The sequence below is a fragment of the Callithrix jacchus genome, chromosome 3 (genome assembly GCF_049354715.1).
Source record: "Callithrix jacchus isolate 240 chromosome 3, calJac240_pri, whole genome shotgun sequence".
Lineage (NCBI taxonomy): Eukaryota > Metazoa > Chordata > Mammalia > Primates > Cebidae > Callithrix > Callithrix jacchus.
In genome coordinates this window covers 6,268,086-6,282,739 of record NC_133504.1, presented here as the reverse complement: position 1 = coordinate 6,282,739, position 14,654 = coordinate 6,268,086, and the positions used below count along the sequence as shown (strand labels likewise).

General features: G+C 42.7%; 1 protein-coding gene across 2 annotated transcripts in view; it reads right to left on the bottom strand.

The window, feature by feature from the left end:
• CFAP97 (cilia and flagella associated protein 97) overlaps positions 1 to 14,654 on the bottom strand; it is a 34,989-nt gene that overhangs the window by 5,263 nt on the left and 15,072 nt on the right. For both annotated transcript variants that reach the window (XM_035292532.3, XM_035292533.3), the window contains exon 3: positions 1,233 to 1,498. In XM_035292532.3, the coding sequence (XP_035148423.2) occupies positions 1,233 to 1,498 (266 nt within the window). The remainder of the gene's footprint in view (positions 1 to 1,232; positions 1,499 to 14,654) is intronic.

Here is a 14,654-nt window from a genome sequence, read left to right as displayed (position 1 = left end):
AGGCGGGTGGATCACGAGGTCAAGAGATCGAGACCATCCTGGTCAACATGGTGAAACCCCGTCTCTACTAAAAATACAAAAAATTAGTTGGGCATGGTGGCGCGTGCCTGTAGTCCCAGCTACTCAGGAGGCTGAGGCGGGAGAATTGCCTGAACCCAGGAGGCGGAGGTTGCGGTGAGCCGAGATCGCGCCATTGCACTCCAGCCTGGGTAACAAGAGCGAAACTCCTTCTCAAAAAAAAAAAAAAAATAGTTATCTACTTCCAAGAATTGTTGTCAGGTTTCAGTAAGTTAATATTTGGAAGATACTGGGAACAATGTCTAGTGTTTAGTAAGAGCTCAGTAAATATCAGCAATTATTATGAACTAAATCTTATGAAAAAAATATCCTGTGATAATAGTTTTATATGTGAGGATTTTCAACAGTTCCCATATTTATTTTCTTAGAATATAAAACTAGATGATTTGTAATAATCAATGTTTCATACATTTAAGTAGCAGACTAATAATTTGGTCTATCTGAGATGTGCTGATCCTTTAAAATAAATTATATACAATTTATTCTAGCTGTCCAGGACATAATAAAGTAGAGATTCGCTAGTGACTAGATACTTCACAGAAGATACACTGTATCTGACCCTTGGATACCATTTCCTATTCTACTGTAGTGATTTAATTGATCTAGTCAAATAAATAATGAAGCTTTCAATATTTCCCTTTAATGGTTTTTTTTTTTTGAAATGGAGTCTGTCTGGCTCTGTTGCCCAGGCTGGAGTCCAGTGGTGGAATCTTGGCTCACTGTAACCTCTGCCTCCTGGGTTTGGATATTCCTCCCACCTCAGTCTCCCAAGTAGCTGGGACCTCACAGGCACGTGCCACCATGCCCAGCTAATTTGTGTATTTTTGGTAGAGCTGGGGTTTTCCTAGCTTGCACAGTCTGGTCTCAAATTCCTTGCCTCAAGCAATCTGCCCACCTTGGCCTCCCAGAGTGCTAGAATTATAGGCGTGACCCACTGCATCTGGCCAATGGTCTCTTAATATATAGTTTCCTGGATAAAAAGAATACATATTGTATCTTCCAGATTTACAGCACATCATATGTTTCATACCATATATATCTGCGCCTGCTTTTATGTAATGAAGTTTGAAAATTCGGCTATATTTAGATTTCCTGTAAGCTAGATGTACAAATCAGTGCAAACACCTTTTCTCTGATGACTGTCAGCTACTCACCAAGTTTTCCCTCTCGATCCTCTGCTGTTCCTTCTGTCTGTTGAGAGCGCTGTGATATAACCTTGGGGGATGATCCGCCGATCTAGGGATTGTACTTTTGCTTCCTGGTTTTTCTGCCTGTCTTGACAGTTCTTTCAAAAGCCTCTGATTTTCCCGATCGATCTGTCTTACCTCTTCTCTTGTGAAAGAGTAGTTTCTTCCAGGTGCTACTGGAGGCTGATCAAAGTGATATTTTTGTGGTCCTTTTTCATCTAATTGCAGAAAAGCTACAGAAAAGAACAAAAAAGGGAAAAATGGTCAGACAAAATAGGTATGTGGTACATGCTTTTTTTGTTTTTGTTTTTGAGATGGTGTTTTGCTCTTGTCGCCCAGGCTGGAGTGCAATGGCGCCATCTCGGCTCACTGCAACCTCCACCTCCTCCCAGGTTCAGCAATTCTCCTGCCTCAGCCTCCCAAGTAGCTGGAATAACAGGCGTCTGCCACCATGCCCAGCTAATTTTTGGGTTTTTAGTAGAGACGGGGTTTCATCATATGTTGGCCATGCTTGTCTCAAACTCCTGACCTCAGGTGATACATCTACCTTGACTTCCCAAAGTGCTGGGATTACAGGCATGAGCCACCGTGCCCAGCCCTGTGATGCATGCTTTAACCCTTAAAAATATGTATTAGTTCATGAAAAAGTGTATATGAAATAATGCTAATGACACCTAGATTTTACAACTGTGTAGGGAAAAAATTGGATGTGGCTTAGTGTTTTATACTCACTGGGTTCCTTAGGCATAAAAGCTACACATGAAACAATGAAAGTTACCTTAAAAAATGTATATAGTACTGGTTTTCAGGCAGGTATAATTTACAGACAATGCCTTTGTTATACCAATTTTATCCTTCCCTACAGCAGTTTAGTAGCTGGAAAGATTAGAAACCTCTGAGTGGAGGCCACTTAATGTAATACTTAATTTACGTACAGTTTTTCTTATTTGGAAGGCATACTTCAAAAACAATGTCCTCAGCAGGGACTGAGGGAAACAATGCAAAAACTAACTCAGAATATTCCAAAACTATCCACCAGAAAATATGCCGCATTTGTAAATCTTAACATTGTCATTAAAACAAACACTCCTACTGTAAAAGTCAAACATTTTATTGCTGATTAAACATAAAGGTGTTTTTAACTAGTAACAATATTTTGCATACTATAAAATTAAATTTGTATCAATATGCTTACTTCTTAAATTTCCATCTCACATTTATCAATAAGTGTAATTATTACTAAACATTTGTAAAAAAACATCCAAAAGTATTAAATTTGCTGAATGTTTCAGGTTAAGTACGCACTGAAAAGGAATACACTGAGGCTGGGTGCGGCATTTGCAGAGTGGCCTGCAGTCCCAGCACTTTGGGAAGCCGAAGTGGGTGAATTGCCTGAGGTCAGGAGTTCGAGGCCAGCCTGGCCAACATGGCAAAACCCCATCTCTACTAAAAATACAAAAATTAGCTGGGCATGGTGGCACACACATGTAATTCCAGCTACTTGGGAGGCTGAGGCAGGAGAATTGCTTGAACCTGGGAGGCGGAGGTTGCAGTGAGCCAAGATTATGCCAGTGCACTCCAGCCCAGGCGACAGAGCAAGACTCCATATGAAAAATAAAGAAATAATAAAAATAAGTATGGTGCAGAAAAGTTACATCACTTGAGCAAGGTCACAAAAATGGTAACTCTATTTCCCTACATTTAAACCAAAGACGATCGAAGATTATAGAACATATAAAAAATAATTAACAGTGGCTTCCTAGTAGGAAAATTAAGAAATTAATGATTGGTAATTTGCTGAAAACTAGGCCAAGTTAGTGATAAAACGTGGATGAGAACACATTTAGAGAAATAGATTTAGATGCATAAAACATGTTAAATTATCTTGCCTCCAAGAAACATGCATTTTATAGAATAAGCCTTATAGATTATCTATAAGCCCTTCAAAATTCAATTATCAAGGAAATTAATAGTAAGCTATTTTTCCCTAATGGTTTTTGTCTTTTTTTTAAGACGGGGTCTTGCTCTGTCACCCAGGCTGGAGTGCAGTGGCGTAATCTTGGTTCCTTGAAGGCTCTGCCTTCGTGATTCAAGTGATTCTCCTGCCTCAGCCTCCTGAGTAGCTGGGACTACAGGTGCCCATCACCACACCCAGCTAATTTTTTTTTTTTTTTTTTGAGACGGAGTTTCGCTCTTGTTACCCAGGCTGGAGTGCAATGGTGCGATCTCGGCTCACTGCAACCTCCGCCTTCTGGGTTCAGGCAATTCTCCTGCCTCAGCTTCTTGAGTAGCTGGGATTACAGGCACGAGCCACCATGCCCAGCTAATTTTTTGTATTTTATTAGAGACGGGGTTTCACCATGTTGACCAGGATGGTCTCGATCTCTCGACCTCGTGATCCACCCGTCTCGGCCTCCCGAAGTGCTGGGATTGCAGGTGTGAGCCACCGCACCAGGCTGAAGGGTGGGTTTTGTATCAGTCACTATTGCTCTGCTAACACGTCACCTCAAAACTTGGTGTGAGGCAGCAATCCGCGAAGACTCAAACACCAGATCAAAGTGCCTACCGGTGGCACGGGAACAAGGTGCTCCCATAACAGAATTAGCACAGGTGGACCAGCTGGGGCGGCACGGGAAACAAGGTGCTCCCATAACAAAATTAGCACAGGTGGACCAGCTGGGGCGGCACGGGAAACAAGGTGCTCCCATAACAGAATTAGCACAGGTGGACCAGCTGGGGCGGCACGGGAAACAAGGTGCTCCCATAACAGAATTAGCACAGGTGGACCAGCTGGGGCGGCACGGGAAACAAGGTGCTCCCATAACAGAATTAGCACAGGTGGACCAGCTGGGGCGGCACGGGAACAAGGTGCTCCCATAACAGAATTAGCACAGGTGGACCAGCTGGGGCGGCACGGGAACAAGGTGCTCCCATAATAAAATTAGCACAGGTGGACCAGCTGGGGCGGCACGGGAACAAGATGCTCCCATAATAAAATTAGCACAGGTGGACCAGCTGGGGCGGCACGGGAACAAGGTGCTCCCATAACAAAATTAGCACAGGTGGACCAGCTGGGGTGGCACGGGAACAAGGTGCTCCCATAACAGAATTAGCACAGGTGGACCAGCTGGGGTGGCACGGGAAACAAGGTGCTCCCATAACAAAATTAGCACAGGTGGACCAGCTGGGGCGGCACGGGAAACAAGGTGCTCCCATAACAGAATTAGCACAGGTGGACCAGCTGGGGCGGCACGGGAAACAAGGTGCTCCCATAACAGAATTAGCACAGGTGGACCAGCTGGGGCGGCACGGGAAACAAGGTGCTCCCATAACAGAATTAGCACAGGTGGACCAGCTGGGGCGGCACGGGAACAAGGTGCTCCCATAACAGAATTAGCACAGGTGGACCAGCTGGGGCGGCACGGGAACAAGGTGCTCCCATAATAAAATTAGCACAGGTGGACCAGCTGGGGCGGCACGGGAACAAGGTGCTCCCATAACAGAATTAGCACAGGTGGACCAGCTGGGGCGGCACGGGAACAAGGTGCTCCCATAATAAAATTAGCACAGGTGGACCAGCTGGGGCGGCACGGGAACAAGGTGCTCCCATAACAGAATTAGCACAGGTGGACCAGCTGGGGCGGCACGGGAACAAGGTGCTCCCATAATAAAATTAGCACAGGTGGACCAGCTGGGGCGGCACGGGAAACAAGGTGCTCCCATAACAGAATTAGCACAGGTGGACCAGCTGTGGGTGGCCAGCAGCCCTGCAAGAGCCTGGAGAAGACTGTTAATGAAGTCGGAGAGGATGAGATGGCCAGATGTTTAGCAGCACGGTGCCTCGGTATTAAGGGAAACGTGAAAGCTAACCGCTGCATTGGGAGGGCTGGTCTAGCAGACCTCCAAGCAGGATGCTCAAGGTCCTGGTGGTTTATCTCACCCACAATAAGAATGGACAAAGAGAGATGAACTAAAAAAATCATACAAAGAACTGGCCCATTTTCAAGCAAAATTTAGAAGGAATATAAAAAAGCCAAAACTTACGCGGAGTAAAAGCGAAACTGCTCCTCATCCCTAGTCTCTCCCAGGAGAGTCTCAAAGTACCCAGAGAGATGCAACTGCGAAACCACACCTGAGGAATCTCAGCTGCACCTGGACCTGATTCAGACCCTGGCTCTCTAAGTTAGGGGCATCTGTGGAAAGGGTGGATGCATTTTTGCATATGGGAAGAATGTAAATCAATCTTTGGACTGAAGAGATTTTAAGATATAAAATCTTTAAGTATTATTATGCTTGACACTATTTGACACTTCTCTCATTAAGTAGGGTTTATGCCCTTTTCCGTTAAATCTAGACGGGTTTATGAATGACCATTTCAACCAACAGAGCATGAAAGACTTTTGAGGCTATGTCATCAAAGGCAATGAGGTTTCTGCCTTGTTCTAACACACGTGCTTAGAACCCTGAGCCGCCATGTACGAAGTCCAACCACACTAAGGCTGAGACACGTGAGGAATCCAGGCCGCATGGAGAAGCCCACGTGGGCCCCTTAGTTCTGCTTTTCAGGTTGTACCAAGCCCAGGCACGTGATGCGAGTACACGGCATTCAGTCGACTGTAGTCCCAGCCACTGAGTCACCCCTACCTTTGAGTCTCTCTCTTCCCTAAGTGTTGGGGTAATCTGTCATGTAGCAACAAGTAACTGATTATTTCATCACTTTTAGAAAAAAATCACTGTGTGACAGACAAGATACCTGTGGCCAAGAATATCCCAAGCAGATGGCTAGTTTGTTGTTATTTGGTTTAAATCGATGATCTCCCATGGTGATACGACTTCCCAAATGTCATTGTCCAGTTCTGTTTTGCCTTTATCATACACTTCAAATCAATGACGTTTATCTTTTTGGTGTATTTGGCCCATTTACTAATGTGAAACACCCTTCTCTGTTTCTTTTAGTGGATTTTCAATCTTGAGTTCTATTTTGTATATTAATAGGATTGATACACTTTTACTTTCTCCTTGTTTTTTTTATTTTTTTGAGACAGAGTTTTGCTCTTGTTACCCGGGCAACCTCCGCCTCCTGGGTTCAGGCAATTCTCCTGCCTCAGCCTCCTGAGTAGCTGGGATTACAGGCACGCGCCACCATGTCCAGCTAATTTTTGTATTTTTAGTAGAGACGGGGTTTCACCACGTTGATCAGGATGGTCTCGATCTCTTGACCTCATGATCCACCCGCCTCGGCCTCCCAAAAGTGCTGGGATTATAGGCGCCCGGCCTACTTTCTCCTTGTTACAGGAGATATGCCTGGCATATGGTTGTCTAGCCCTTATTTTCATTCTTCCTATACTATGTTAAAAATCTTTTTAGGCTGAATTTTGTTACTTTTTCCCAATTCTGTTGGCATATTATGAGCACTCATATTTAGCATAACGGAAACCCTATCAGACAGGGCTAGTGTTTTATTTTTTTTTACTGTGGCAAAACACACAGAACACAAAATTTACCACGCTAACCATTTTTACGTATACAGCTCAGTGGTACTGAATACATTCGTACTGTGTAACGATCACCACCCATTTCCAAAACTCCTTCCACTGTGTAAAACACATTCTGTATCCATTAAACACTGCCCCTTTCCCTTGGCCTCTGGAAGCCACCATTTGTCTCTATAATTTTGACTACTCCAAGGATCTCATATAATCATACAGCACTTGTCTTTCTGAGACTGCCGTATTGCACTTAGCACAATGTCCTCAAGGTTCACCCACATAGCATTATGTCAGAATTTCCTTCATTTTTAAGGAAGTAATAATTCTGTTTTAATTTTTTAATGTGCTTCTGATAGGTTAAAACCAGCCACTTACATTGTTTGTACTCTTTTTCTATAATCTTTAATAAAACTTTTGTTACTTTTTTTCCTCATTCTATTTTGGAAGATTGACTAAGTTTTTTTTTAAAAAAACGGGGTTTCACCATGTTGGTCAGGCTGGTCTTGAACTCCCGACCTCAGGTGATCCTCCCGTCTTGGCCTCCAAAGTGCTTGGGTTACAGGCGTGAGCTACCACACCCGGCCAAGTTTAAAAAATTTTTTCTCTAAGATTTTATCCCAACTTTTGTAGCATTATGAATAATCACCTATTCTGGTTCCATTCTCCTAGGCCTCAGGAGCCACTTACACCCCCCAAGACTGAGGTAGATGTATGTGGATTACATCTACCAGTATTTACCATGCTAGAAATTAAGTGTTTTAAAGATATTAATTCCTCTAAAAATAATAAACCAGTTATATGTTAACACGACATTTTTATCTTAGAAAGTCAGCAAGTGGCAGAGTTTAATGCCTGGCTCAAAACCCCATCTCTACTAAAAATACAAAAATTAGCTGGGCATGGTGGTGCATGCCTGTAGTCCCAGCTACTGGAGAGGCTGAGGCAGGAGAATTGCTTGAACCTGGGAGGCGCAGATTGCAGTGAGCAGAGATCATGCCACTGCATTCCAGCCTGGGGAACAGAGTGAGACTCCATCTCAAGAAAATAAAAATAAATAAATAAAAAGCAAATCAAGGCACAGTCTTATTAGTGAAAAGAGTTTTGTCCTCAAAGATCCTAAAATCATCAAGCTTGCTCTTTTAAGAGTCTGAGGTATTACGTTCTTCAGCTGAGTCTGGTGCCTCTGTTGATTTTTGCTTTTCTCAAATGTTTGGCAATACTTGCAGTGTGTTGAGGGTGTTGAGTTTTCCTGCAGGTTGCCAGGAAGGAAGGGTGCAATGTGATTCCAGGCAGGACATGCTGGCAGCTGATCTCCGTACAGGCACCTCCTCTCTTAGGGAGTGTGACGGTACCTTCCCCTTGAAGAAGCCCCTTTACTTCAATCCCTCACAGGCTGGTGTCATTTTAGCAAAAAAATTTAACCAGTTTCTCTGCTCATCAATGCTTCTTTAATCTCATTTCTTTCATTTTTCTCCTCAAAATACATCCTGGAGTGTTTATTTCATAGTCTATATAGTAAATTGTGAGGCCATGTATTTCTAAAATGTTTTAAATTTTGCCCTTTCAGATTCTTTTTAAAGTGACCTGATTTTATGTACACAAAATATGAAACATACCTTCAAATCTGGTCTGGTCAACAACTTCAACGCTCTCTACATAGGTGAGATTCATGCCACAACTTGAGGTCTAAACTTCTGCTTACTACCCCACTTTCTGAACACCCTCGCTGCCTACTCAGGCATTTACAGCTCAAGGTCAAGGACCTAATTCTGACCATTTTTTTTGACATTTACATAGCAAAGACAGCTTTTGATGGAGGTGGGAAATTCCCCAAGTAGGTACCCTTGAGCTAAAAAGGCTGAATATTCAGAAATTCTACTAATCTGTAAAGATCTGCTTTAAAGTCCCGTATCTAATAATGCCAGTCTACAATAGTCTTCCCTTCTGCCAGTATTTCTCACAGAACCCTCAGAACTCTGAAGTTAGAACGGACCTTTGCCACCTTTATCAACAATCTCCTCCTCCAAGTAGACAGCTGCTGGCTTCTTTGTGACCCTGTCCTAATATCCAGAAGCCTACATTTTTTATTCCACCTTCAAAACTGTTTTCACCTTGGTTCCACACCGCTTCATTATTCCGTGCCCGACACTGACAGATTCGATTTTACATTCTTTTATTACTCTGTTTCATAGGCCTAATATTTTACAGTTCAAAGCTCCATTTCATAAACAACAAAAGTTATTTTAAACCAATAAATGTTAAGGTGGTGGGCTCTACAGGTATCCCTCATTATCTGAACGCTCCCTAATACCTGCTGTTAACAACTTGCAAAATCGTTTACTCAGTCTTCATTACCTTAAGCAGTAAATTGTCTTACTGCACCTCTGTACTGAAGTGCCTGATGATGTTTTTTGTTTTTTTGAGACGGAGTTTCGCTCTTGTTACCCAGGCTGGAGTGCAATGGCGCGATCTCGGCTCACCGCAACCTCCGCCTCCTGGGTTCAGGCAATTCTCCTGCCTCAGCCTCCTGAGTAGCTGGGATTACAGGCACGCGCCACCATGCCCAGCTAATTTTTTGTATTTTTAGTAGAGACGGGGTTTCACCATGTTGACCAGGATGGTCTCGATCTCTTGACCTCGTGATCCACCCACCTCGGCCTCCCAAAGTGCTGGGATTACAGGCTTGAGCCACCGCGCCCGGTCAATGATGGTTAAACTGAAAGCCTGTAGAGAGGATGCTGCATTCCTGCCTAAGCTGTGCTCTGATAGGCCCACATGTCGTCTATCACTATCATCCTCCCCACACTAAGTGGATTTATGTTCCAAGAAGCGGAAAAGGCTGTGAAGAAGTTAGGTAAGCCAAAGCAGCCTAAAAAGCCGATTTAGCAGAGTTAAAAGTGATAAAGTGCACTGAGAGATGAATGCAGAAAAGGCACGAGCCCGGCTACGCACACACATCCATCCACCGTGACCACAGCTGCAGTTATGCAGGGGAAGATAAAGAAAAAATTGGAAAAGAATTTTGGATCTGAAAAACTTCACGGTGTAAATCGAGCATAATTTTGAAAAATCATGGCAATACCTTATGTAATAGAGTGTCATAATTAGTGTTTAAAATGCTTTGCTATTATACAGAATCCTTGGTGGATTTTTATATATGGACTCCAGTAACAGATGTACCAACTGGCAAAATGCATTTGTTCCTGTGCCTTCAAGAGCCCTGAGCGCCACCTACTGGCATGTCTCTTCTATCAGGGGCTGCTTACAATGCAGTTCCAGGAATAAAGCTTCCTTTCTACATTTTAGCTCACATCTGTGTTAAATGTTTTTCAACAGTATTTCGATTCAATTATAACTGGGGAACTCTTCAGGCGTTAGGGGTAGGATTATTTTTCCTATTTAAAAGTTAAAAATATTTACATTCTCTATATCCAATTAAGTTTCAGAAATGGGTCAGATAGGAAGAGTGAAGAATGATTTATTTTCAATGGAACCAAACAGTTTACTCAGTGTCTTGATATTCAGACCAGGGTCTGCAGATCAGCAGCATGGTATCACCAGTAGGGGCTGGTTACAAATGCCGATTTAGCTCTTACCTTAGTTTTACTGAACCAGAATCTGCATTTTAACAGTATCTGTGGGTTAGCCGGATGCATATTAAAGTTTGTGAAGGTCTGCTGGACAAAGTCGGCTGCCCAATTACTGTACACTACCTCCTCCTATGGCACAGATCCCTGACTTCCGGGGTGAGCCTGACTGGCCCAGGATAATCCCATTTCCCCTTGCCAATGACTGCTTCAGTAATGGGAGTGTAACCATTCTGGGCAAGGAGAGCTAAGTGGAAGTTGACTGGAAGAAATTTCTTTAAAACGTTTCCTCCATTCCAAGAGTCAGGGAAGACACACTGCGTCTTTCTCCGGACACTGTTGTGTCTGAAGATGAAGAAAAGTGAAAACGGCTGCAGACATCTCCTAGCAGCCTAAAAATGAAGCCCACACCAGAGCCGGAGGAACGCAGAGCTAGAAATAGGTCCCCGATGACGTTTTTGAGCCCCTCAGTCCATCACCCTGAAGCCTGTTTCACTCGGAATTCCTTTCTTGTGTTCAAAATCCTGGATAATCACTGATGACCCTGAACAAAGAGCCCCAAAATCAGACTATTTTCGATTAGATGTTTTTTTTTTTAAAACTTGACAAATTCCAAGAGTTGGGTGTTTTCGTCCTATATAAAGCTTTTTATTGGCTGAAACAATATCTTACTTTTGTATGATCTTTTTTATCCTCATTCCTAGGATACTGAAGTGGGGTTTTTAATTTGTGAGATCAAATAGTACTTGTAAAATTTTTTTAAATGGAAGTGTCTCCTTAAAAATAATGATTTAGTCAAACAAGCCCATATTTAAAAAATAAAGCCTATTAGACATATTAAATATTTTAATTTATCTTCTAGAACATTTCTCTCTTCAATACCTAAGTTTTGACCTAATTTTACAAGAATGGTATTTTTGAATGCCAAACAATAGGCTGCTATGTTTAACACATTTCCTATTTGCCCGAAGACATGAGTACTGGCAGTCAGCTGCACTTTTTTCTTTTTTTTTCCTGAACAGGAAATGGTTAAACACATATAAATCACAGTAAAAATTATTAAAGAAGAGCAAGGCAGCAACAGAAATTTGACACACAGAAAAAAAGAGAAATATATCAAGATACATGTTATTACACATTAGTGAACAATGTGCATTAGTTCATGAATTTTTTTTAAATTTCCAACACCATCCAATTTTTGCATTACAAATACAATTTTAAAGAACAGTTCTGTCACTTCAAGGAAAACAGTTGACAGTATTTGTTACCAATAATAAATTTTGAGCTTTTTTTTGTTTTTTTTTTTTGGCAAAAAAGAGTATTTTGGGTAAACTTATATCTGCCACCACGAGTTTGACAGCTTCTCAAGAGCTTTCTGATGTGAGTGGCAGTGATATTAACAACTATGATTTCTATATATGCATTCTGAAATTTTCCAACTTTTTTTTTTGAGACAGGGTCTTGCTCTGTCTCCTAGGAGTCCAGTGGCGTGATCTCAGCTCACTGCAACCTCCAACTCCCTGGCTCAAGTGAGCCTCCTACCTCAGTCTTCCCTGGTAGCTGGGACTACAGTAGCACACACCACCATAGCTAATTTTTGTATTTTTTGTACAAACAAGGTTTCACCATGTTGCTGAGCTCAAGTAATCTGCTTACCTCTACCACCCAAAATGTCAGGATGGCAGCCGTCCCCACTGTGCCTGGGGCCTGCCAACATTTGTAAGCTCAGTGAATCAGTATTTTCCAAATACCCAATATGTCATGATACAGATACACATTAAAAATCAATTAAGAAAGATCAATATGTTTTAACTAATCCAATATGTCATGATACAGATACACATTAAAAATCAATTAAGAAAGATCAATATGTTTTAACTAACAGACTATGAAATTCAAGATGAAAAGTTAATTGAGATTAATTTCAGATTTCACATAGCAACTAACATCTAAGAAACGACTTCTTGCGGGCCGGGCGAGGTGGCGCATCCCCGTAAAGCACTTTGTGAGGCCAGCGTGGGCAGGAGTTCCAGACCAGCCTGGCCAACATGGTGAAACCCCATCTCTACTAAAAATACAAAAATTAGCTGGGCTACCGTGGTGGCACACGACTGTAATCCCAGCTACTTGGGAGGCTGAGGCTGGAGAATTGCTTGAACCTGGGAGGCGGAGATGGCAGTGAGCCGAGATCATGCCACTGGACTCCTGCAGAGACTTTAAAAAGAAAAGAAACTACTACTTGTCGTATCAAAAAAAATCCACAGTAAACTGAAAAGGTTGTTAAAATGCTCCTCCATTTTTGAACCACATTTTGTATATGCCCGATTTTCTGTACATCCTTTAGCCAATGATATATCGATTATAATAGATTATAAAGCAGAAGCCGATTTCAGAATCCAGCTATGTTCTATTAAACCAGACCCTAGAGATTAGCACAAATCACTAATGTTTTGGATATACAGCTTTTTCATGATAGTTACTTACATTATATAGTAACTATATAATAAATTTATTACTTCTATTAAATCAACACTTTTAAAATTTTTTATTTCTAATATGGTAAATATTTATGGATATAAGCTATAACCTATATAAACAAAAGCTCTTTGGAATCTTCAGTAATTTTTTATGAATGTAAAAGGGTCCTAAGACCAAAATATTTAAAAATTGTTGTCAGAGCACTTGCGGTTGGTGCTGGAAACCCAGAAGAGCTGGAGACAGCTGCAGCCTGCTGCCCATCAACCCAGGGAATCACCCTCCCAGGGAATCATCTGCTCAAGCTTAACTAATCAACACACAGACAAAATTCATATTTAATTTTTTTTTTTAAATGGAGTCTTGCTCTGTCACCCGAGCTGCTACACAGTGGCACAATCTCTGCTCACTGCAACCTCCACCTCCCAGGCTCAAGCAATTCTCATGTCTCAGCCTCCAGAATACCTGAGAACATAGGTGTGTGCCACCATGCTTGGCTAATTTTTTGTATTATTTGTAGAGATAGAGTATTGCCATGTTGGCCAGGCTGCTCTCCAACTCCTGACCTCAAGCAGTCTGCCCACCTTGGCCTTCCAACTCTTGACCTCAGGCAGTCTGCCCACCTTGGCCTTCCAACTCCTGACCTCAGGCAGTCTGCCCACCTTGGCCTTCCAACTCCTGACCTCAGGCAGTCTGCCCACCTTGGCCTTCCAACTCTTGACCTCAGGCAGTCTGCCCACCTTGGCCTTCCAACTCCTGACCTCAGGCAGTCTGCCCACCTTGGCCTTCCAACTCCTGACCTCAGGCAGTCTGCCCACCTTGGCCTTCCAACTCCTGACCTCAGGCAGTCTGCCCACCTTGGCCTTCGAAGGTGCTGGGATTACATGTGTGAGCCACTGCCCCTGGTAAGATGCTACTTTTTTTTTTTTTATTTTTATCTTTTGAGATGGAGTCTCAACTCTGTTGCCAGGGCTGGAGTGGCGCAACCTCAGCTCACTGCAACCTCTGCCTCCTGGGTTCAGGTGATTCTCCCAAGTAGATGGGATTACAGGTGCCCACCACTACACCCAGCTAATTTTTTCTATTTTTAGTAGAGATGGGGTTTCACCATTTGGCCAGGCTGGTCTCGAACTCCTGACCTTGTGATTCGCCCGCTTTGGCCTCCCAAAGTGCTGGGATTACAGGTGTGAGCCACTGCACCCAGCCTTCAGATGTTATTTTAATATAAGAGTAAGTCACTGAAGAATAGAAACTAGTAGGATTGATTTACTTTTCTTTTTAAAAATTTACTTTGTAGAGATCACTTTAGTTATGGGAGGAAGCAGAGAGCCTGAAAAAAAAAAAAACACACAAAAAAAACCTCTTTAATGCTGAAAGTTCTAAGAGGCTGAATGAGCATTGGGAAAGATGCCATGGAGTGAGGCTTAGCCACCAAATGGTGATGGCCAACACTAAGAGTGTGATTTTCCAGAGATTCTAAGCAATCAATAAGTACAATCAGAGAAAGAGGGAAAAATACCTACAAATGTGCCAGATGCAGTGGTGCACACCTGTAATCCCAGCCCTTTGGGAGGCCAAGGTAGGAGGTTTGCTTGAGCCCAGGAGTTTGAGGCGGTCCGTGCAACATAGTGAAACCTGTCTCTACAAAAGTAAAAACCATTAGCCAGGTATGGGGGGCATGACTGTGGTCCTCGGTACTCAGGAGGCTGAGGCAGGAGGATTACTTAAGCCCTGGAGGTCAAGGCTACAGTGAGCTGTGGTCATGCCACTTCACTTCAGCCTGGATGACAGAGCAAGACCTTGTCTCAAAAACAAAAAACAAAAGCTACAAAGAGGGA